Source organism: Danio aesculapii, chromosome 12, assembly GCF_903798145.1.
Source record: "Danio aesculapii chromosome 12, fDanAes4.1, whole genome shotgun sequence".
Lineage (NCBI taxonomy): Eukaryota > Metazoa > Chordata > Actinopteri > Cypriniformes > Danionidae > Danio > Danio aesculapii.
This window is the reverse complement of record NC_079446.1, coordinates 29,972,813-29,995,350: the sequence shown is the minus strand read 5'-3', so window position 1 is coordinate 29,995,350 and position 22,538 is coordinate 29,972,813. Positions and strand designations below refer to the sequence as shown.

Genomic DNA, 22,538 nt, shown 5'->3' with positions numbered 1-22,538 from the left:
CATCAAATACACTCGGAAGTGGAGTATGGAATTACATGAACATTATTAAATTGTTAGAAATGTATAACTACAAACAAACATTTAACACATTAGATGCTTAGATAACTTTAATTGTAAATAAATGTCCAATTATAACCTTAAATCTAATCTTAAAGACATTTCAAATGACTGAAACGATGAGTTTGTGTTTACAGAAATGGTAGTTTTATTATTTATCATGGCAGCAGAGGACGTATTTGGTTAAACGGTGATCATTTACATGTTGGTTTCTTAAAATTAACTTAATACTAAAATATTAATATTTAAAGAGGGTGCATTTGCCCTCAAAATTCTGTTCGATATTATTAATACAATTTTAATTCAACAGAATATAATAAGTACAATTATATTTAACGCATTCAGCGTAACAACCGTAGATGATAACCCAACCTGTGTGAATGAATTGTAAACTTTTATTTTGTAGAAAAGCGATCCATTTAGTAACCATTTTAATTGTTGACGAACTTCAGACGTATATATTCCAATATTTTTTTCGTCCACGAGAAAATTTAATTATATAACTGTTACACAACACACCAGAGCAGCAACGAGATTGACATAAAACGAAATTAAACGGCTTTTATTTTGACGCTGAACGTCCAGCATTTGACTCGACGTTTTTTTGCGGCCGTTTTCACGCTTGGAGTTCTGCTCAGTAGACAAACACTGAATGAAACGAAACCATACACGTGTAATGTTGAATCAAGCGTTCAACTGTAATAATAAACATGACTACACAACGACGAGGAGTCAGCAAAAACGCAGAAAGTATCGCCATTGAAAAGAAAATCAAGAGGTAACGTTAACGATTTTCAGAATTCACAACTTTATGACTTCCCGTTGACTTTGTATTTCTATTTGCGTTCAATTCATTACGAAATTTACTGCAAATATTTGTTTAAAAGGATAATTCTGCAAACATAACGCAGGATGCGTATATATAATTCTCAGTTTCCGTTCACTGTGCAATGTAAAGCCAAATTAATTGATGAATGCAGTGCACATCTTTCAGTCCTTTCTTTGCACCTGTGTTTACTATCTAGTGTGTGTGCATTCATTCAGGGGAAATGCGCAGAGACAGGCTTCTTCTTGGAGAGGGAACGTGCCTTCGCTGTTGCTGCTGATAGGAGCCACTGGACTAGTGAGCTGGATGTATTTCACATGGTCTGATGACTTGACACACACATTGGTTTCTAGAGGTGAAGTCTACACTCAGCCCAGAGTGTTTACAGTCGAGTGCTCTGAAGACTACAAGAGGTACAAGCACTTTCCAGGTGTGTAAGTGGTCCCTTTATGCATTGAGATTCACCCACTCAAGATGCAGATTGCATTGCAAACTTTTCAGACTGTTCCTGCATGCAGTTTGAACATTTTACAATCACTGAAACTAATAGAAAGTGCCTTTGCATGCCGTAAACTTTATTTCAAACTTTCTTTCATTCCAATTTCTTTTGCTACCTTCAAAGTATTTATTTTTAACAAAACAATTAAAATGCATTTACCTATATGGTTGGTACTTAAAGCTTACTGAATAAATAATAAACACACATAAATACAGTTTGAGTGTAATCCTCAACTTTCGTTTTTGTTTTACTTTGAATACTGATATTGAATAAAATTTTTTTCAATCACTATTACTTGGATTTTGCTTATTGAATTGTGTGTGTATGTATGTGTATATATGTGTGTATATATATATATATATATATATATATATATATATATATATATATATATATATATATATATAATCTCAATCAGATTTTGGTCCTTATTGACATGATAGCATCACGCAGTTGCAGCATATTTGTCGGCTGCACATCCATGATGTGAATCTCCCGTTCCACTATGAAATACATTTTAAATGTTAAATGACTGTGTTGTTGTTTCAGTTATTAATTTTACAGTTACTTTTCTACCTTGCTGTATTGCTTGAAATATTTTACAGTATATTATAACAAATGAATCAAATAAGAACATTTTTAATCTCATGCACACTTGTTGACGGAAGATTGTAAAAAAAAATTTGTTTGGCTGTTTATTTTAAGTGTGTGTCCTTATAATATATTCATTTATTTAAGAAGATTCTGGTTAATATAAGGTATCGTCATGTGTTGGGTTTAGATTTATAGGTAATTTTAGGGTTTGAAAAAAAAAAAAACAGTGACATGCAGATATAATATCTTTTATGAAAAAAAAAAATAAATAATTCCAAGCCAAAAATACCTTAAACTCTGCAAATCGGATTCATTCAAAATAAAAAATAAATTATTTGTCCTCTTTTGGCTTCTGTGGCTCATCACATTGCTGGTGGGTCTGAAAAAACAAAACAATCTATTGGTTTGTAATTTGGATATTTGTTGCAAACATTTTGTATACCATGGCAACCTCTGAACTAGGATGACCACCTGCTATATCCATTTGCGGGAGAGTCATGTAATTGAAACTGTTACCTCATGTCCTGAACGCACAAAATGTATCCCAGATTTAAATGTTCTCTGTATCATGTTTTTCTTCCCTGAAATTGCAATACCACAGTAAATAATAAAGTGTGGCTTTGGTTTCTAAAAATTAATTTCTGCAGTCGTCATGTACTAGCTAGCTAGAGCATAAATAATGCCCAACAAACCATACCATAGAAAAGATATGTTACCACTGATGTTACCAGTGTAGATTAAAATGAACAGCCACAAAGATCAAATGAAATCTTGCTTAAAGCTGCTGACACACAGTTTAAATTAAAAAAAAAACCAAAAAAACACAAAGCTGTTAAAACTTGGCTATATTTAGTTAATTATTTAGTAGACCGCATTAGGCTTGTGATGGTAAAACTTTTTCTGGTTTCAATTAATTGTTGAAGCTTTACCATGATATGCTGTATTATAACAAAATTGACCCGAGCTGCATGGAAGTAAAATCTACTTTGTCCATTGCTTTATTAAACATGTTCAGATTAAACTATAATGTTTCAACCTAATTAAATTGCAAAACAATTCTCAAGTACAATAGGTTACAGATTTATCATGAAGTCTCATTAGTAAATGGAATCAAATCATCAGTGAGAAAAAGGCAGATTTATTTTAGTTGCCTTGGTATTAACTAAATTTTAATCAGATTAGGACTGATTTGAATGCATTAATAAGCAATTATTACGAAATCAACACCTAAGATTAATTAAAGCTTTGTAGTTTATATCATGAGTTTAGTTAAATTAACTTATGTTAACTATTGGAGCCTTTTTGCATAGTGTTAATGTACAATGTATATTCTTCCTATAAATAGACACTGAATTATTAAATCAATATTTCAAGATTTAGTATAGGCCAAATTATTGTGAAATAAATTTTGATGTTTGAACTTTTAACTAATCAAGTCTCCAATATATTCTCCAATACATTATATATATAGTGTATTGTATCTAGTGACTGTGGAGGCCATTTGAGTACAGTAAACTCATTGTCATGTTTAAGAAAACAGTCTGAGATGATTTGCGCTTTATGACATGGTGCATTATCCAGCTGGAAGTAGACATCAGTAGATGGGTGAATCATAAAAGGGATGGACATGGTCAGTAACAATACAGCCGAAATCAAGACACATCAGACCAGATATATATATATATATATATATATATATATATATATATATATATATATATAGAATGGCCAGACTGGTTCGATAGAAGTTTGGAGAAATGTTGCCTGGTCTGATGTGTCTTGATTTCGGCTGTATTGTTACTGACCATGTCCATCCCTTTTATGATTCACCCATCTACTGATGTCTACTTCCAGCTGGATAATGCACCATGTCATAAAGCGCAAATCATCTCAGACTGTTTTCTTAAACATGACAATGAGTTTACTGTACTCAAATGGCCTCCACAGTCACTAGAGCTTAATCCAATAAAGTACATTTGAGATGGGGTGGAATGGGAGATTCGCATCATGGATGTGCAGCCAACAAATCTGCAGCAACTGCGTGATGCTATCTGAGGAATATTTCCAGTACCTCGTTGAATCTATGCCATGAAGGATTATGGCCGTTCTGAAGGCAAAAGTGGGTCCAACCCAGTACTAGTAAGGTGTACCTAATAAAGTGGCCGATGGGTGTATATAAAGTGTATTTTGAAATTCCTCAATATTGTCTATGGTCATTATCACAGTATGTTGAAGTGTAGAATCTATAGGCATATATCTAGTTCCTACTATGGTGACACCAATGCAGCCTTGAAAGTGGTCCGTGGGAAAATTATAGTTTGCTGGGAATCGAGCTTAGTGGCTAGTTCTAATAACTAAGTTCCGATGATTATCTGGTGCGAAGGCCCCTATAGTTTGATTGGATGTTCAATAGTCAACATTTTGAAGTGGATTAAAAAGTTTTTCAAAGTTATCCTACGACAAGAATGGGTATCGTTTAATAGTTGTAGGACAACTTGGGTGAAAGGTGATGGTCCACTTCAAATGTTGATCACTGTTATCTCAATTTTTATGTTTTAACCAGTCTAGTCTGAATATGGCAGTTAGAAAAAAAGAGTTTTAATACAAAGAGAAGACTGTTTCCATAATGTAATCCACAGTCAAACATTTATTCCAACTGATGTAAGTAAGTATTTGCATACTACTTGCAGCACTACATTTATCTCTCTCTCACATGTTCCACAACAATTGCACCTGCCATCCTGAAACAGAACAAGAGCGAACATTACTTTGAAATAGTGTGCATTGCTGTATTGGATGAAACATTTTCCCAAACAACTTCCAGCAGTAGAAAGCTCAGCTTGAACAAAGTCAGCACCTGTGCATTCCATCGGCCTAAATGATGAAGTTAGATATTTGGTGGGAGGCCAGATCTCTGATTGACAGCTTAAAGCCTCCCACACAGGACTCATTACCGATCCTCACACCAGCTTCAAAAAGCTGCAAGCAGTACGAACAAAGCAAGTGCTGGGATTAACAAGCACTCCCTTGGCTCTAGTTCATCCCACTCTCTTTACGACGGGTGTAAATAAGCTCTGGGAAAGGGAATGGAGTGGAATGGTCCCAAAACTGAGATGGTCAATCTTATGGATTCCTCCAGGATTTCCGACTAGGTTTTATCAAGTGGCATGGGAATCTATGATTGGACGTATAGACTTGTTGTTAATTGAAGACCCCGCTGTGAATATATCCTGACTGGAAACACCTCCTCTTTGACAGGATGCTGGATCAAACTCTGTAGTCATTATGCAGTACATTTTATTTTATTTATTTTATTTCTGAACGTGCCATTGAATATGCAGTTTGAAGAGGGTATAGGCAGGGGCGTAAAGCCAGTTTCTTTACTCACCGTCATAATTAATGAATCAGTATGAAAGGGTAATGTATTCTGTCCTCAGGTTGCACTCCAGCAAAATGCGGCAGAGCCATTTCAGACAGTGTTGTGACTTTGGAGGAGGCGCAGAAACTTAAAAGGTACATACACACCGATAGATATAATTATACTCTACCCTATCATTCACGAGTTTCAAGTCAGTAAGATTTTTAAAAAATATTTATTTAGAAAGTTATTAACTACTCTCACCAAATTTGATGATAATTAAGTGAGAACATTGTGAATTTATGAGCCTGGACCACAAAACCATAAGTCATAATTGTAAATTTGAGATCAAACCCCTTTATTGTCACATCAGTAGCAGCACATGTGCTATGATGAGTGAAAAGCTTAGCTGCTGGCTCCAGAAATCGCAATACCACGTTAAAAAATAAAGTGTGGTTTTGGTTTCTAAATTTTTTTTTAGCAGTCGTCATGTTCTAGCTAGCTTGAGCATAAATTAAGACTAACCAACCACACCATAGAAAGGATATTTTACCACTGATGATTACCGCTATGGATAGTGCAAAGGAGCCAGTGTGGAATAGAAGTGAACAGCCACAAAGATAAAATTAAAGTCTTGCTTAAAGCTGCTGACACATATACTTCATAAACTGGCTCACAAAACCATAAGTCATTTGTGTCATAAATTTGAGATCAAATCAAATCACTTTTATTGTCACATCAGCAGCAGCACTCGTTCTATGATTAGTGAAAAGCTTAGTTGCTGGCAACAGACAGTGCAGAATACAATGACATACTCCAAAAACAAAACAATATACTATTAACAATGTTGACAATAAATACGTAAAAAAAAACACATTACATGCACGTAGACACAGATAGACAAGTACACAGTCAAAAAGGTGTACACATAGTTTGACTGTTGGTGGATGTTTATTGTAGGCATTATTGTTTTTTAAGAGTTCGGTTAAAGTGCATGCTACATCTTGCTGGTATGCAGTAAGGGGTTTATAAAGAGTTATACATCATCTGAATGAATACACTTTCTATTGATGTATGGTTTGTTAGGATTGGCTAAATATTTGTCTCAGATACAATTTGATTTTTATTACAATTTTTAAAAAATCTAGAGTCTGTGGGTTTAAAAAAATCACAATATTGTGAAAAAGACCTTTTTAAAGTTGTCGAATGTTCTTAGCAATGCATATTACTAATCAAAGTTGGATACATTTACAGTGAGACATTTCTGTAATATCATCTTGAAGCATGGTCTTTACTTAATATTCTAATTATTTTTGGCATGAAATATAAAAAAAAAATATAATTCTGATCCATACAGTATATTTTGCTACTTTTCCTGTGCAACATAAGACCGATTTTGTGGTCCAGGGTCACATATGCAATAATAACAGGGATACAGAATAATGTTTGATAGAAGTATTATGAAAATAATGTTTTAATGTAAAATATGAAGTGTAAGCTGAGAAAATTGTATAAACTATTTCTTCTATGAAGGACAACTGGGGCATTCTGAGCATAGGAGTGCTCCTGGTGTGACACAGTTCCAGTACACATCTCTGTCATCTTTCTTACAGAAACCATGTGTTTTTAACCATACACAATGCACTTGTTTGTGATCATCTTTCATATAACTTTGTCGTGTTTGGTGTCATTTTACAGTTTATGACTTCAACATTGTAGTGAGGAAATCAACAGAGACATTGATGTATTTCAATATGCAATCTATATACTCGATGTGATACAAAATATGATGAATGTATGAATATATGATACAAATTATATATAAACATTTAAATATCTATGTATCAGATTTGTTTTGTATAGTTTTTTTTTTATATATGATATACATAAACATAAAATACACACACACACACACACACACACACACACACACACACACACACACACACACACACACACATATTATGTGAAAACAAACTTTTATTTTGGATGTGATTAATCACGATTAATATTTGCCAATCACTTAATTTATTTTTTCTTTTTTTCTTTCTTTTTTCCACAGGTTGGCTGAGCGAGGTTTATCACTTGGTGGATCAGATGGTGGTGTGAGTAGATCATCCCCAGTTCATATTCTTGCATCTGGTTTTGAAATGGATCACATTTTTCATCCATTATTGAAACGCAGTTTATGAGCACTAGAGGGCAGTGCACACTGTGCTTTAGGCATTTGCTGGAATACAAAAGCTACTACACCATTCTGTGTCTAGATGTCACCGTATTGTTTGGTGTTATTGAGTTTGTACAGGAACTCTCTCATTAAGTCTCTCATTTAGAGTTAGTCTGAGAAAATGTATGTTTTATGTTTTAAAAGCAACTGTTGTGCATTTGATGGGAACAGCATGTGTCATTGGCAGTGGTGGTTGAAATTGCGTTTTGCATTATTATCAGATTAAGCTCCGTTTACCAGTTCATCATTTTGTGGTTGGATGCTAAGACACTGGAAAATATGAAAGCGGAAAATGACATGTGGCGCTTAGTTCTGGACTGAAATATCTTCATTTGTATTCCAAAGACTAATGATGGTCTCAGGGGTTTGGAATGACATATGATTCATTAATAACATTATTTTCACTTTGGATGAAACCTGCAGCTAAACTTACAAAGTGCACATAGTGATATATTCTATTTACACATTAGGTCATTTCTATTTTTATTTGCAGTGAGTGTTTTTGTGTACTCTTGCCCAGTGGAAATATTGGAAGATAGCCCTTCGTTCCCCTGCCCCTAACCCTAAAACCATTAAAGGTGCTTTATTTACACTTTTGGAATATTTGATTATATTCTTTGTGATGACAGCAGAACAGAATGTTTTTTTGGAGAGAGGAGGTGTATTTGAACTTGGGTCAATTGCATCAACATATTCACTAATCTTACTCTAGACAGAGAGGGGTTGTTTGTCATTTTACTGTTTAACTCTCTGCGGTCTGAGGTGATTTTGGGATCCTTTTAATGCTTTGGAATATCCTGTCATTTGTGCTTATTTCTTAAACTTATATTATTGGATAAACATATAAAACTGAAGTATTAATCTACAATAATATGCGAACAATGTATTAGGGCTGCATGATATTGGAAAAATCTGATATTGAGAGATTTTTCTGCGACTATAAATATAGTTTCACTAGAGTCTTTGAATAGCTCTATTTGACGGTTTTCTGGGCAGTCTAACTGTATTCAGGGAATGAAATTGAATAATCACAATGCAAAAAAAAAATGCTTTGCTTACTTTGCTTTGTCTTATTTCTAGTAAAAATGTCTAAAAATTCTTAATCAAGTAAAAATATTGTTTTGTTTTCAACTTCAGAATAAATAAGAGTTTAGAGGCAAGAAAATAACAGGCAAAATTAAGAGTTTTTCCTTAAAACAAGCAGTTGTCTGCCAGTGTAGTAAAATAATCTTGCTTTGACATGTAGATATTTGGACAAGAGAAATTATAAGAACTTAAATCGTAAAAATTGTGTATAAATAAAGTAATTCTGTAGCTCCTGTTCAACTATAATCCAGACCCAACATTGCATGTCCTGAAATGTGACTATTGCTGATGCATACATTGCAATATCAGTGCTGAAAATCATATATTGTGCAGCTCTAGCATGTATGGTATATGGTTGCATTGTGTAGGAAAAAACATTATGCATCCAGTGTTTCCTCTAGGATTTTTTTCCAGCTGTGGTGGCAGAACTTTTTTTACACAGAGCTACCAACTACCTGTGACGTTATTTCAATGACATGTTGTGAGCGCAGTATTACAGGTCGAGATCGCATTTATGTAATAGCCTACCAGCATGCGAATCTCTTTGTTAGCGCCGATTTCCTCTGTTCGTGCACAACTTCTTGCACACCCCCTCAAATATACGCTACTCAAGAGCAGATCTTCTTTTGCGCTCTCAAGTAAACGCTGCTAAAGTGCGATTTAGTGCGTTTATGTAACGAGTACGTCTCCAACATTTATTAGATTTGCTAGGAATATTTATGAATGTCTCCAATAGACCTACAGAGCGGTATTAATGCGTCTTGAAGTAAAGTGAAACGGCTATACGTTGTGTTTGCTGGCCTCACGCATCACACACCTGTCAGTCAGTTAGCCCGTAACCTTAAAGGGTTAAACAAATAGCGCACAGCACTACTACGGTTACAGAAAAGTTTGCGCTGTTATAATTCATTTACCTTTTCATACGTTTTGGTGCAATTATCACCCGCTATTAAAAAAAAAAACACGACTGAATGTTTTGAATGAGAAGCTGTAATGTAGCCGTGGCGGGATCAATTTTGCCGTGGCGCCCCGCCATGGAAGCATGAATGTAGTGGAAACCATTGCATGGTTTAAGTTTTACGAGGAAAAGTCACTGATACAAGGCCACAAACATAAAACATACTAAAAAGTCCTACATGCGATCATTTATAAAACTGTTTTGCAGGCTAGAGAATTCTTTCAAACTTTCAGTCTGCACATGGTCACATGGTATGCAGCACCGTGTGAAAGGCCACGAATATTAAGTAGATTCAGACCATGGGAGACAAAAGAACCCCCCCAATCAATGCTAATGTTAAACCGGGTGGTTGGAGTCAGTCCAAATATCAAGTTTTATTTTCAAAAATGTTCATAATCCTTTAACATCTCTCTAACTTCAAACTTTTATATATGACTTTTCATAATGGCCGCTTAATTGTCAAGCTGTTGATTTATAATTTGCAGTTACACGTTTAAAGTTCCCATAGAAAACTGCATAGTTAAAGCATGTTTTCTTTTTGTTGACTTTTTCACCCCTCTTACATAAGATCCCTGGATTACTTTTATGATGTTCTCTCCTTCACCGCATTACACAGAGAATTTCTAACGTGAAACCTGTGTGGTGTTACATAAGGCAAATTTAAGGTAGAAAACTAATCTGAGATCTTACAAGCCAAGAAAAAGGCCTTTTACAGAGTCTGTCCAGAGGGTATAACAGAGGATCCTGCGGAGTTTTTAAGAGCAGATCTGCCCCATCATGATGATTTATGAAGTGTGTGGAGAAGGAAAGCAGGGAATACCAGGACTGAGAGGAGTCCATCTGTTGACCTCATGATGGAGCACGAATTACAGCAATCTCAGCGGGTCCAGTTTTCGAGTAGTTGCAAGCCATATTAAGTCGTTGTTTTTGGAATTTATTCAGACCAGAGACACTAGAGGAAAGCTTTGAGCTTTTTTTTCCTCAGATATTGGCTATTTCCTCTTGGAATGTGTTTCCACAGATTTTTATTTTATTATTATTATTATTTAATTTATTTTTTTCCCACAGGCCTCCATCTTGGACCTTCACTCTGGGGCGCTGTCTATGGGAAAGCAGTTTGTGAATATCTATAGGTGAGAACAGTGTGTGTTTTCATACAGCGACATCATTTCCAATTGAACTCCAGCAACAGCTTGATCTTTCCGAATCACAACTCTATCAGGCTTCTGGTGGTGCGTTTCATGTGCACATCAAAGTTATACCCCTGGGCCTGAGGAGCAGAGTCTAAATCAATGGTGGCAAGGATGGAATGACTTTCCAGCTTCCATTGCTAAAGATCATGTCTTCATCTTTTACACCTGGAGCTTTTAGACACTGGTGCCCACACACAGGCTGGGACTGTGCTGGTAGTTAATGTGTACAACTGGTGTTTATCTGGCATACTTGTGTATCAGGGAGTGCTTGTGTTTATGTCATGATGATATTTTAGTATTTAAATGGCTGCTATATGGTTTGAAGCAGTTTTTTATTCTTATGTTTTTGAAATTAATGTTTTTTCTTCTCTGTCTTCAGATATTTTAAGAATGAGATTAAGGAGGTTTTTACCAAAGAAGATTTTGAGCTGTACAGGTGAGTAGTGTAGAAATGTTAGAAAATATTTATAACCATGTTTTACGGTCCAAATGTATTAGTTAATTATTACATTTATTCAAATCTATTTAATAATTTTTATTTAATTTACATTTTTTTATTGATAATGCTGTTATGAGATCTTGTAGTTCAAGATAATATTTTTACCTCCATATGTTTTTTAATTTCATTCTATTATTTTCTTTTGTTTTTTTTATATTTATATCTGCTTTGATCCATCGTTTCTCAGGTATTGGAATAATTTTTTCGCTTCATATATTAAGTTTATTGTTTTATTATAATTTTTTTGTTTTTATTTTATTAATTTATCTGTTTGACCATTAATTTCTCAGTTATTCGAATTAGTAAATTATTATTTTTTTTTTATTTTACTTCATATTTTAATTTTGTGGGTTTATTTTATTTTTATGTTTATTTATTTATTTATTTTTAATTCAATATTTTATTTTTAATATTTATATCTGTTTCTCAGGTATTGGAAGAGTAAATGCAAAATGTTTTTATTTTACTTCATATTCTAATTGTTTTATTTCAGTTTTTAAATTTTATATCCATTTATTCATTTATTTTATTCAATTTTTTATTTTATTTTTAATATTTATATCTGGTTTGATCATTAATTTCTCAGTTGTTGGAATGAGTAAATGGAAAATGTTTGTATTTTTTTCATATTTTAATTCTGTTGTTTTATTAAATTTTTTTTATTTTTATATACATTTATTTAGGTTATTTTATTTATTTTTATTTATTTATTTATTTGTATTCTATATTTATTTATTTATTTTTTTTTTATATCTGGTTTGATCATTCATTTCTTAGATATTGGAATGAGCAAATGCAAAAGTTTTTTTTATTTATATTTTAATTTTATTGTTTTATTTTAGTTTTTAATTTGTATATCCATTTATTTATTTATTTTATTCTTTTTTATATTTATATCTGCTTTGATCATTCATTTCTCAGGTATTGGAATGAGTAAATGCAAAATTATTTTTACTTCATATTTTAATTTTATTGTTTCATTAGTATATTTTGTTATGTCCATTTATTTATTTATTTTATTCAATTTTTATTTACTTTTAAAATGTATATCTGTTTGAGCATTAATTTCTCAGTTATTGGAATTAATAAATGCAAAATGTTTTTATATTACTTCATTTTTTAATTTAGTTTTATTTAATTGTTTTATTTTTATATCCATTTATTTATTCGTTTTTTTTAATTTTCTCTTTAATATTTATATCTGTTTGATCACTTATTTCTCAGGTATTGGAATGAGTAAATGCAAAAGGTTTTTTCGTATTTTTATTGTATTCGAGTATATTTTTTTGTATCCATTTATTCATTTAATCTATTTCTTTTGTTTTATTTTTAATGTCATTCAATGATCATTAATTTCTCATGTATTTAAATTTGTAAGTGCAAAATGTTTTTTTTTACTTCATATTTTAATTTCATTGTTTTATTTTTATATCCATTTATTTGTTTTATTCTATTTTTATTGTCTTTTTAATGTTTATATCTGTTTGATCATTAATTTATCAATTATTAGAATGAGTAAATGCAAAATGTTTTTCTTTTACTTAATATTTTAATTTCATTGTTTTATTTTTGTATATTGTATTTTTTATTGTTTTATTTTATTCTATTTTTTATTTACTTTTTTATATTTAAATCTGGTTTGATCATTCATTTCTCTAGTACTGTAAGTAAATGAAAAATGTTTTTGTGTACTTTGTTTTTCTATCCATTTTATATATTTATTTATTTTATTTTTATTTATTTATTATTTTTTTATTTGAAGGAGCATTTTATTTTAACTTTTGTTTTGGCCATACTTTTTATATAAGTAATTCTCTTTAGCTGCGCCACATCCAGGCAAACCTCTTTAGTCATTGTGTTTATTTATAATTAGTGCAAGTTTTACACCATTAGTGTCACATTTTTATGTCATAGCATATCAAGTTATAAATAATTATAGTTTTTTGATAACAAGAATGTGTCTGGTAAACTAATTATTCATGCATTCCTGAATGATTAGTCTTCTAGGCTTATTGGCAGTCCCCCCTCTAGCTGGTCATGAAAATCTCCGGTTTTATAATCCCTATTATGGACACGCATGAATAAAAGACCCACGGGCAGATGTCTACTATATAAAGAAATTGTATGTGCTCTGTTTTATACCAGTGATGTCCGTGGCCGAATTCAAAAGGCAATATCAGAGACGTTTGGTCTGGACTCCAAACAGATGTACCTCACCAAGCCCACCTTCTTCTCTCGCATCAACAGCACCTCTGCCAAAACCACTCATGATGAGTACTGGCACCCTCATATAGATAAGGTAACAAACACATCCAAAAACATTACAAAAACAAATTAACTTTTAACTCCTATCCGAAGAATGTTCAGAAATTTCTGTTTCCTTCAGAACATAAAGCAAAAATATCTGCACACACAAAGGCCCAGATGTTTTGAACTAGCTTTAGCAGGCCACATTATTGCAAAGTTGACATTTATTAATAAATAATGCTTCACATCAAGTTAGTTCAGTGACTTGGAATAACTTAAGAACTTTAAATGCTTGTCTAGGGAGGCAAATCTTTAAAGCAAAGCACAAAGGGATCTAGATATAAATAATGAAACTAGAGCAATATTATATTCATGATGTAACCATGCATCAGCTAATTATTACAGATATGAAATTAATTGGTGCTCGTCTCCAATTACTGGTGGATGGGAGATCCCAGAGCACTGTGATGAACGGCTTTATGAACCTGATGAATAAAGCTGAATCTGTTTTATTCTTAGTTAGTAATGTGTTTATAGTCTACACAGACTAAAGCTGCAGAAATATGGTTTAAATGTATATAAGATAAAGATGAACATTTTAATTCTGCAACAAATATGTTTGCATTAATGTTTTCATTATAGAAAATGCAATTAAAGTGACTTTAGTTGCTTTTTCAAACAACTAAACATTTAAATGTCAATATACATCATTGTCATTTAGCAGCTATATCTTTAAAAAAATAAGATGCCTATTCTTGTATACTGTAACATTTAAAACAAAAAGTGGTCATACTTACAAAATGTTATTTTTTTAAATGATTAAAGAATCTTTCAGGGTTCTGACAAATGGGTAAAACCTAGTTGTTTCAAGGAAAGGGGCAAATTTTAAAGAATTAAAGTGACAGTATTTCGTATTTTTGGGCTGTGCTGTAACTCTTTATAGGGTTTAAACTTTTGGAAGCTGTTTGGACAGAACTGTGTGTAGGTATAGTGTGTCCACTGTCATAGTGGAGTGATAGAAACAATACGTCAAAACAAAGTCACAACAAAACGTTTTTAAAACAGTGCACGTTTGCAATAAAGACAGTAAAATTGCTACAACGGTAGGATCGCTGCACCTGGAAGTAAGAAGATCCACAAACTAGTATTTTTGTCATTATTACGAATTTTTACAACAAACAAACATGTTTTAATATTTTCATAACCGCATTTATGTTTTACTGTCATGCTTTTATAAAAAAACGCTAAATTTCGTTATCTATAATCCCTAATAATAACTCCTGTATAGCAGTCCCACAACATTCTGACACTCGACACTGGAATATCCTGTCAGAGTCTAGTGTCTGGAAATGAGTGTTTTACAGTGTCTGCTATAATGTTAGTGTTGTTTTTGGTGTGTTTACATAGATGAAAATGGCCACTGTGTATGCGCAGTATAGTTACGATCTTATTGCCACATTATATCATTATAATAACATGATGTATGTCTTCAGTGATTTCCTGAATATAAATACCAAAAAATAACAACTGGAATAATTACAGCAGTCGCGATCGTCTGATCTCAAATGAAGCAAGAGATCACGATGACATATTCGATGACAATTCTTAGGGGTGAATTTTGAAGCCCTTCCCCTTCACACTCGTTTTTAAGGGACAAGGGGTAGGGGTACAAAAATAGAATTGGGATTGGCCTAAGTGAATTATAACAGTGCAATCTTTTCTTTAATCGTAGTAGTGCTGTGCGTTATTTGTTTAACCCTTTAAGGTGACATGCTGACTGATTGACTGACAAGTGCGTGGTACATGAGGCCCTCAAACACAACGTAGCTTTCAGTTAAGATGAACACAGTCTCCATAATTATACTTCATAGATAAATGTCTATGGTTCTGCATACAATGACTTCATCTTGCTGGAGTTTATAGCCATTTCACTTTACTTTGGGACACATTAATGCCACTCTGTAGGTCTATTGGAGACATTCATAAAAATTCCTAGCAAATCTAATAAATGTTGGAGACATGTTAAATAAACGCACTAAATCACACTTCAGCAGTGTTTATTTGAGAGCGCACAAGAAAATCTGCACTTGAGCAGCGTATATTTGAGGGTGCGCAAAAAGTTTTGTGGACGAGCAGAGGAAATCTGCGCTCAAGCAAAGAGATTCGCTTGCTTGTATTACATAAATGTGATCTCAACTTGTAATACTGCGCTCACAACATTTGTCAGTAGCTATGTTTCCATCCAAAAATGCGAATGAACTTTATACGCAAAACTGGATTATCGCATTAAAAACGTGCGATTAAAGCAGCGTTGCCATCCAACGAGTCAAAGCGAACAAAATCGTCACTTCCTGATTAACTGGCGCCAAATATCAACAGTTAAAACTGAATTTACTGTGGTAGGAGAATCTGCGTCAATCTTTTCTTCATCTAATAAACGACTTGCGCCTCAGAAGGCAGAGACACTCTTGATTCTGGAGGTCATTAATAATATAATAACACTAATACTTAAACGGTAAGGTGTTTTAGAATGACCAAAACGACAGTTCAGATGGTTTACTGAGTGCTCAGCCTGCAGATTTGTCCATTTACACACATTTTCATCATCACATGATCTCTTATACCAAAATCACATGACCTTTTTTAATGCGCATACTGAAATTTGTGCGGTAAAAGTGTTTCCATCATCGTTTATGCACATCTTTTGTTATCGAATAAAAAGTTTATCCTACTCAGTTATGCGCATTTTCAAAATTTATGCGCTTCATGGCATTTCCAACAACCGTTTTTCATGCGCATATGCAAAATGCACATAAAAATAGGTGGATGGAAACACAGCTACTGAAATAACACCATAGGTAGTTGGTAGATTTGTGTAAACTCCTGCAGCCACAGCTGGAAAAAATCCCAGAGGAAACACTGTAATGTAAAGGAATAGCTCACCCAAAAGTTTCAATCGCAACAAGAAAGTTTTATACAGGTTGAAGCTTAATCAAGAACCATGGTTTTAACAAAAAAATCTTTGATGTTTTATTGATTAAAAAATCAGCAACACCTTTGATGGTTTGAGGGTGAGTAAATAAAAAGTGAATTGTATTTTTCTTGGGTGAATTATTCCTTTTAAGATGTATTAAAGGTTTACTCTTTGGTGCTAGAAAAACACTTAGTCATTACAAGACTCACAATCACTTTAAACAAAACAATTACATGCCCCAATGTTGATTTACTGATTTTCACTGACACTTGCTGATTAATGTGACTTTTATACTTTCTGAAAGACTGGCTCAAAACATTCAAGTATTTCAGCAGTGAGCTGGCCAAATAAAAAGAATTATTTAAGAGAGGGTAAAATGCCCAGAATAACACGACTGTCTGTCTCAATCAGATACAATTACAGATACTCATGTATAACGAGCCTCAGGAGGGGCCGCAGCATGCACTTCGCCACTGGCCTATTTGAAACTTTTCTAAATTTCTCATGCATTAAAAATGAGAGTGCTCAGCAATATTTGTGCCATGAACAGTGATATTAGGTATTGCAAGTTTAAGTTCTGAACTCTTTATTTGGCCATGTTTAAAATCTCTCTTAGCGCAACAACATTACCTTTAAAAGAAATGATTTATTTTTCATACAAAACCTAATGCTCACTTGCACTTGCAAGCTGTTTAAATGAGGCCTTGAGGAAATCATTTCATGTGTGTCTGGTGTTTAGAAATGTGGCTTTGATCTCTGAATTGGTTTTGTTCTTTTCTTTATGTGTGTGTAATTGTTTCATTTTGTTGGTGATGTTTATATGCTTGGCTGTGATGCATCGGAAGAGTAAACTGCGTATGCTGAAGATCAATTCTGTTTTAATTCCTTCAATTCGCATGAGACACAAGAGAAACATTTAATAATTTCATTGTAGCTTGTAGCTGCACCTTTTGGTTTGTTATTGAAATATAATTGTCTGATTTGCGTCATAACCTGTTGTTTGCTTGTATAGTTTTCCAGTTCACTTGAATTGGCTTGTGTTTATAGAAATACATTACGCCACAGTGATAATCTGCTGTGCTGGTTGGGTTTGTCTATATGGGATGTGGGATGAAATTTATTATTTATACCATAATAAAAACAAATAAGTGTCTCAAATGCTGAGTGCACTCCCTCTGTGGTAGGTGTGTGGAATATTCCTCATTAATCCGTTTTTCACAAACCACTGGAAACAACGTGTCGCCATCAAAAGACTGCCTGTTTTAAACAGTAGATTTGATTAAAGTAGTTAAAAAGTGTGATTCGATATGCTGAGAAGTGACGCCTGTGTGGTTTGGGATCACTAAAGAGATTCCCCCCATAAAACAGGACTGAGTTTAAAGTCCCAGCGATGCTGTTAAAGTCTACCACTGTTTTTTTCATTGAGTCAGGAAATCTTAGGCTTTCCTTAAGGGCTTATTTGAGATATTTTATTTGACTGAGTTTATAGTTATCGCTGCAATTAAAAATAAAGTAATTGCTCAATAACGAAGGAATCTGTCAATCATTTTGCTTTCCGAAAAAATCATCGGTAGGTCATCATCAATTTGGCTCCTGCTGCCACTCTCAAGTACAAAATTAAAATTCCACTGACTGACTGAAATTAATTATTCAAGCATGCTAATTAGTGCTTTTGGCTCATGCTGAGATTTGTTTGAGGTTTTATACATACAGTTGAAGTCAAAACTATTAGCCCTCCTTTTAATTCTTATTTTGAGCAGGGAATTTTTCACAGTATTTCCTATATGTATTTTTTCTTCTTGGGAACGTCTTTTTTGTTGTGTTTTGGCTGGAATAAAAGCAGTTTTTAGTAATAAGAAAAAGATTTTAAGGTCAGTATTATTATATATTATAGCTTTTTTTAAGCAATATTTTTATTCCATTGTCAGAATAAACTACTATTATAGACCATTTTGAGGGATGTAAACAAAAACAATTGTCCTAACATTTCTTTTTTTAAATTTTGAATTTCTATAGATTCCGAGAATCCAAAAAGAGCCACATATTGGTAAATAATGTTATGATAGCTGTTTTAACTTGAAGTTATGATTGAATAGCCTCTTGTTACAGTTATGAAATAGTTTGATAACAAGCAGGAAATGTTCATGGGCCAATGACATGACCACATTGGAATGGTCTATACAAAACCTGCCATATTACCCTAATTTGCCTAGTTAAGCCTTTAAATTGCACTTTAAGTTGAATAATAGTATCTTGAAAAATATCTAGTAAAATATTATGTACTGTCATCATGGCAAAGATAAATCAGATATTATAAATTAGTTATTAATAACTATTATGTCTAGAAATATGTTGAAAAATCTTTCCGTTAAACAGAAATTGAGGGAAAATATATACAGTAGAGCTAATAGTTTAAGAGTGCTAATAATTTTGTCTTAAACTGTATATAAAAATTGTCTACGATGTCCTTTTCTTTCAACAGGAGACATATGGATCCTTTGACTACACATCTTTGCTTTACTTGTCTGATTATGGGTTGGATTTTGGTGGCGGACGGTTTGTCTTCATGGACCCCAACAGCAACAGAACGGTGGAGCCACGTGCTGGTAACTACAAACAGTAGCACACACATCATCTGGGTTTTTATAAAATCAAGAAAACAATTCAGTGTGTTTGGGCAAGATAAGACTTTTAGGTATGTCAGTTGATGTTAATCAAATTTAGTTAATGAGCAGATTAATTAAAACATTTCCTGATTAATCAGACTAATCGCATATATTATTTTTTGAGAAACACCCTATAATGAAGATGTCAGTTATTGTGGTAGATTAGTAGAGAATTAAAAATTAATTTTAAAATGTGGCTTTAAGTCAATTAATGGTTGGATCCATATCACTGAACTTGAGCCGTTTACTGACCTTCAGCAATCAGTGGAATCAAAGTCAGGATTTCCATAGTAGGAGCAAAAGCTTTTGTTGTTAGTCCTTAATACAGTATGTAGTGACTTTTGTGCTGGATAGGTTTTTTTAAGTGTTTGGCAGACCAATTGAAAAAAAAAAACATTTTACACTTACATTTTTTTTTATTTCCTCTGCATTTTCAGAGTGTCCGCATGTTAAAAATGTCTTAAATTCTTAAAAGTCCTAAAAGTCAAAATTTTAGGCCTTAAAAAGTCTTAAATTCACTGAAGTATTGTCTTGTAGGTCTTGTCTTGTAGGTTTTTCTTTTGTTTATATAAAGCTACCCAATCGATCCAACGCACATCCAATCACCGACAATACATCTCAATAAGAATTTTAGCAAAACTATAATTAATATTATTTTATTTGTAGTTTATTTGACATCAAAATTACACCGGACAAACCAAATCCACCTGTCCAAGGGAGGCTTGATAAAAAATGAAAGTTAAATAAATACATATACACAACATTATAATTCTTTTAATTCTTCTATTATAAGGCAAAAGCAACAACAACAACAACAAAAAAAAAACGTGTACAATTTGCTTGATTTGGCACATTGTTTTGTTGTAACCAAAAAATGTTTACTTTTTTTTTTTTTTTCTGCTGGTCCATTAAGAAAATCCTTTGTGTTTAATCCTATATAAGTTTGAAATTTCATGATGGTCTTAATTACCATCAATTATTTTATTGACATCAAATACTGATATTTATGGCAACTGAAAACCAACATCTGATAGATGTCATAGTGGTTACGTCCACACATCAAGCTGTAATATAATTAGACGTTGATATTTGGTTAATTTTTAGGCTGGACATTGGGTTCTGATGTCAACCCGATTTTTCATTTCCAAACAAAACGTCCCCACGACGTTGGGGTACTACATCAATCTGTCGTTATATTGACTTCTTGTGCCTGTTGAGTGTTAGGCCATTTCGGTCATCATACAGTAAAAACCCGTCATCATCTTATCAGTGACATGCGTCTCTGGGTCAATGTGTGTAAAGATTTTGGACATCTTCTTGGACACTTTTAATGCTTTCAAATGGTTTGCTGCAATTATAAATTGCCCATGTCTTGAAGTAGTTAATTATGATGTGATTTACATTCTCTGTGTGATAAAATGCAGTGAGTATTACTCAAAAAAAACTGAAAAGATATAAACTTACTCGAAATTTTATTCAAATTTGTTTCAAACATTTAGAAATCAAACTACTTTTTCTCTAGAGCAAACAGTAATGAGTTATGGTGTTAGTTATCTCCTTGTGCCTTCGTGATGTTTTTTTTCATATGGTGTAACAGCTCAAACAACTTCGGTTGCACAACTTCTGATTGGGCAGAACAAAAGTGAGCTCACTCAGTTGGCTAATAAGACTGTCACACACTGACGGCAGTCGTGCATTTGCTCTGGGTGGGAGAAATTATATAATGCATATACAGTTGAAGTCAGAATTATTAGTTCTCCTGAATTATTAGCCCCCATGTTTATTTTTTTCCCCAATTTCTGTTTAAGGGAGAAGATTTTTTCAACACATTTCTAAACATAATAGTTTTAATAACTCATGTCTAATAACTGATTTATTTTATCTTTGCCATGATGACAATAAATAATATTTGACTAGATATTTTTCAAGACACTTCTATACAGTTTAAAGTGACATTTAACTAGGTTAATTCGATTAAGTAGGCAGGATAGTGTAATTAGGCAAGTTATTGTATAACGATGATTTGTTCTGTAGACTGTCGAAAAAATATATAGCTTAAAGGGGCTAATAATTTTTACCTTAAAATGTTTTTTAAAAAATTAAAAACTAAGTTTATACTAGCCAAATTAAAACAAATAAGACTCTCTCCATAAGAAAAAATATTATCAGACATACTGTGAAAATTTCCTTGCTCAGTTAAACATAATTTGGGAAATAAAAGAAAATCAAAGGGGGGCTAAGAATTCTGACTTCAACTGTATACATTTCATATCGCGACCGATTTAGCTAATCGCAACGTTTCAAATCACATTTGCTATTCTATTTTGAATAATCGCACAGCCCTAGTCTGGTTACTTTTGAATGCTATGGCCTCATGACTCATTAGAATATATAAACCAGGGGTGTCCAAACTCGGTCCTGGAGGGCCAGTGTGCTGCATAGTTTAGCTCCAACTTCCTTCAACACACCTGCCAGGAGCTTTCTAGTATACCTAGAAAGAGCTTGATTAGCTGGTTCATGTGTGTTTAATTAGGCTTGGAACTAAAATATGCTGGACACTGGCCCTCCAGGACCGAGTTAGGGCAGCCCTGATCTAAACAATACTAAAATACACAAGGTCAACTCAACAATCATCTTTAATGCAGCATTGAAAGAGGGAGAAAAACACATAATGAAAAAAAAAGATGATGCGTGTTATAAAACTTATTTCTCAAACTAGCAAATATGTCTTATTAAATTCCTGCTGACAAAGCAGTGTTTTTATCCATGAAATTGTGACCTCCCAGAGAGAAAATATATCATTAATTTCTACAGGACTGTAATTATATTTTTATGCTTATTAGTAAATTAAAGATTATATTGGAAGTTTAAAACAAAGGGAATAATGCTCAAAGCCACATACCGTGCGGGATTATCCCAGAGCATCAACAAAGTGAAAAAATGTGTTAGGCTAATAATGATGAACGGGCCTTTACAAGACTAATGCTGAGTATAGACAATAGAGACAGAATTAGATTAAGCTGTGTTTTTTTCAACATGTGCTCAATTAAGGCTGTTTGATTTAATTCATGTAAAGCTATGTCTTTTGGGCATGACTTGATGGATTATGTGTGTGTATTTCTAAGCTCTGGGCATAAACAGCATCTTGAGCAATTATCTGATGCATGTTGTTTGTGTCTTAATGGATCTTATCTTCGATACAGTTTATTCATTAAAGCAGAGCAAGCAGTTTTACATGTGAACAGAGATCACATGAGTTGTTTCTTAGAGGACAGTACGTGCACAAACAAAGTTCAAACTGTCCACAATAAGATTAGAAAATCATAAAGTATATAACTGATACCCAATTTTAAA

General features: G+C 33.0%; 1 protein-coding gene across 2 annotated transcripts in view; it reads left to right on the top strand.

Annotated features, from left to right (window-relative positions):
- The first annotated feature begins 666 nt into the window (after positions 1–666).
- Positions 667–22,538, top strand: part of uts2r2 (urotensin-2 receptor 2) — a 35,726-nt gene continuing 13,854 nt past the window's right edge. For both annotated transcript variants that reach the window (XM_056469942.1, XM_056469941.1), the window contains exons 1-8: positions 667–835; positions 1,102–1,313; positions 5,414–5,489; positions 7,397–7,439; positions 10,674–10,738; positions 11,178–11,234; positions 13,443–13,596; positions 19,001–19,124. In XM_056469942.1, the coding sequence (XP_056325917.1) occupies positions 768–835; positions 1,102–1,313; positions 5,414–5,489; positions 7,397–7,439; positions 10,674–10,738; positions 11,178–11,234; positions 13,443–13,596; positions 19,001–19,124 (799 nt within the window). In that variant the 5' untranslated portion in view covers positions 667–767. The remainder of the gene's footprint in view (positions 836–1,101; positions 1,314–5,413; positions 5,490–7,396; positions 7,440–10,673; positions 10,739–11,177; positions 11,235–13,442; positions 13,597–19,000; positions 19,125–22,538) is intronic.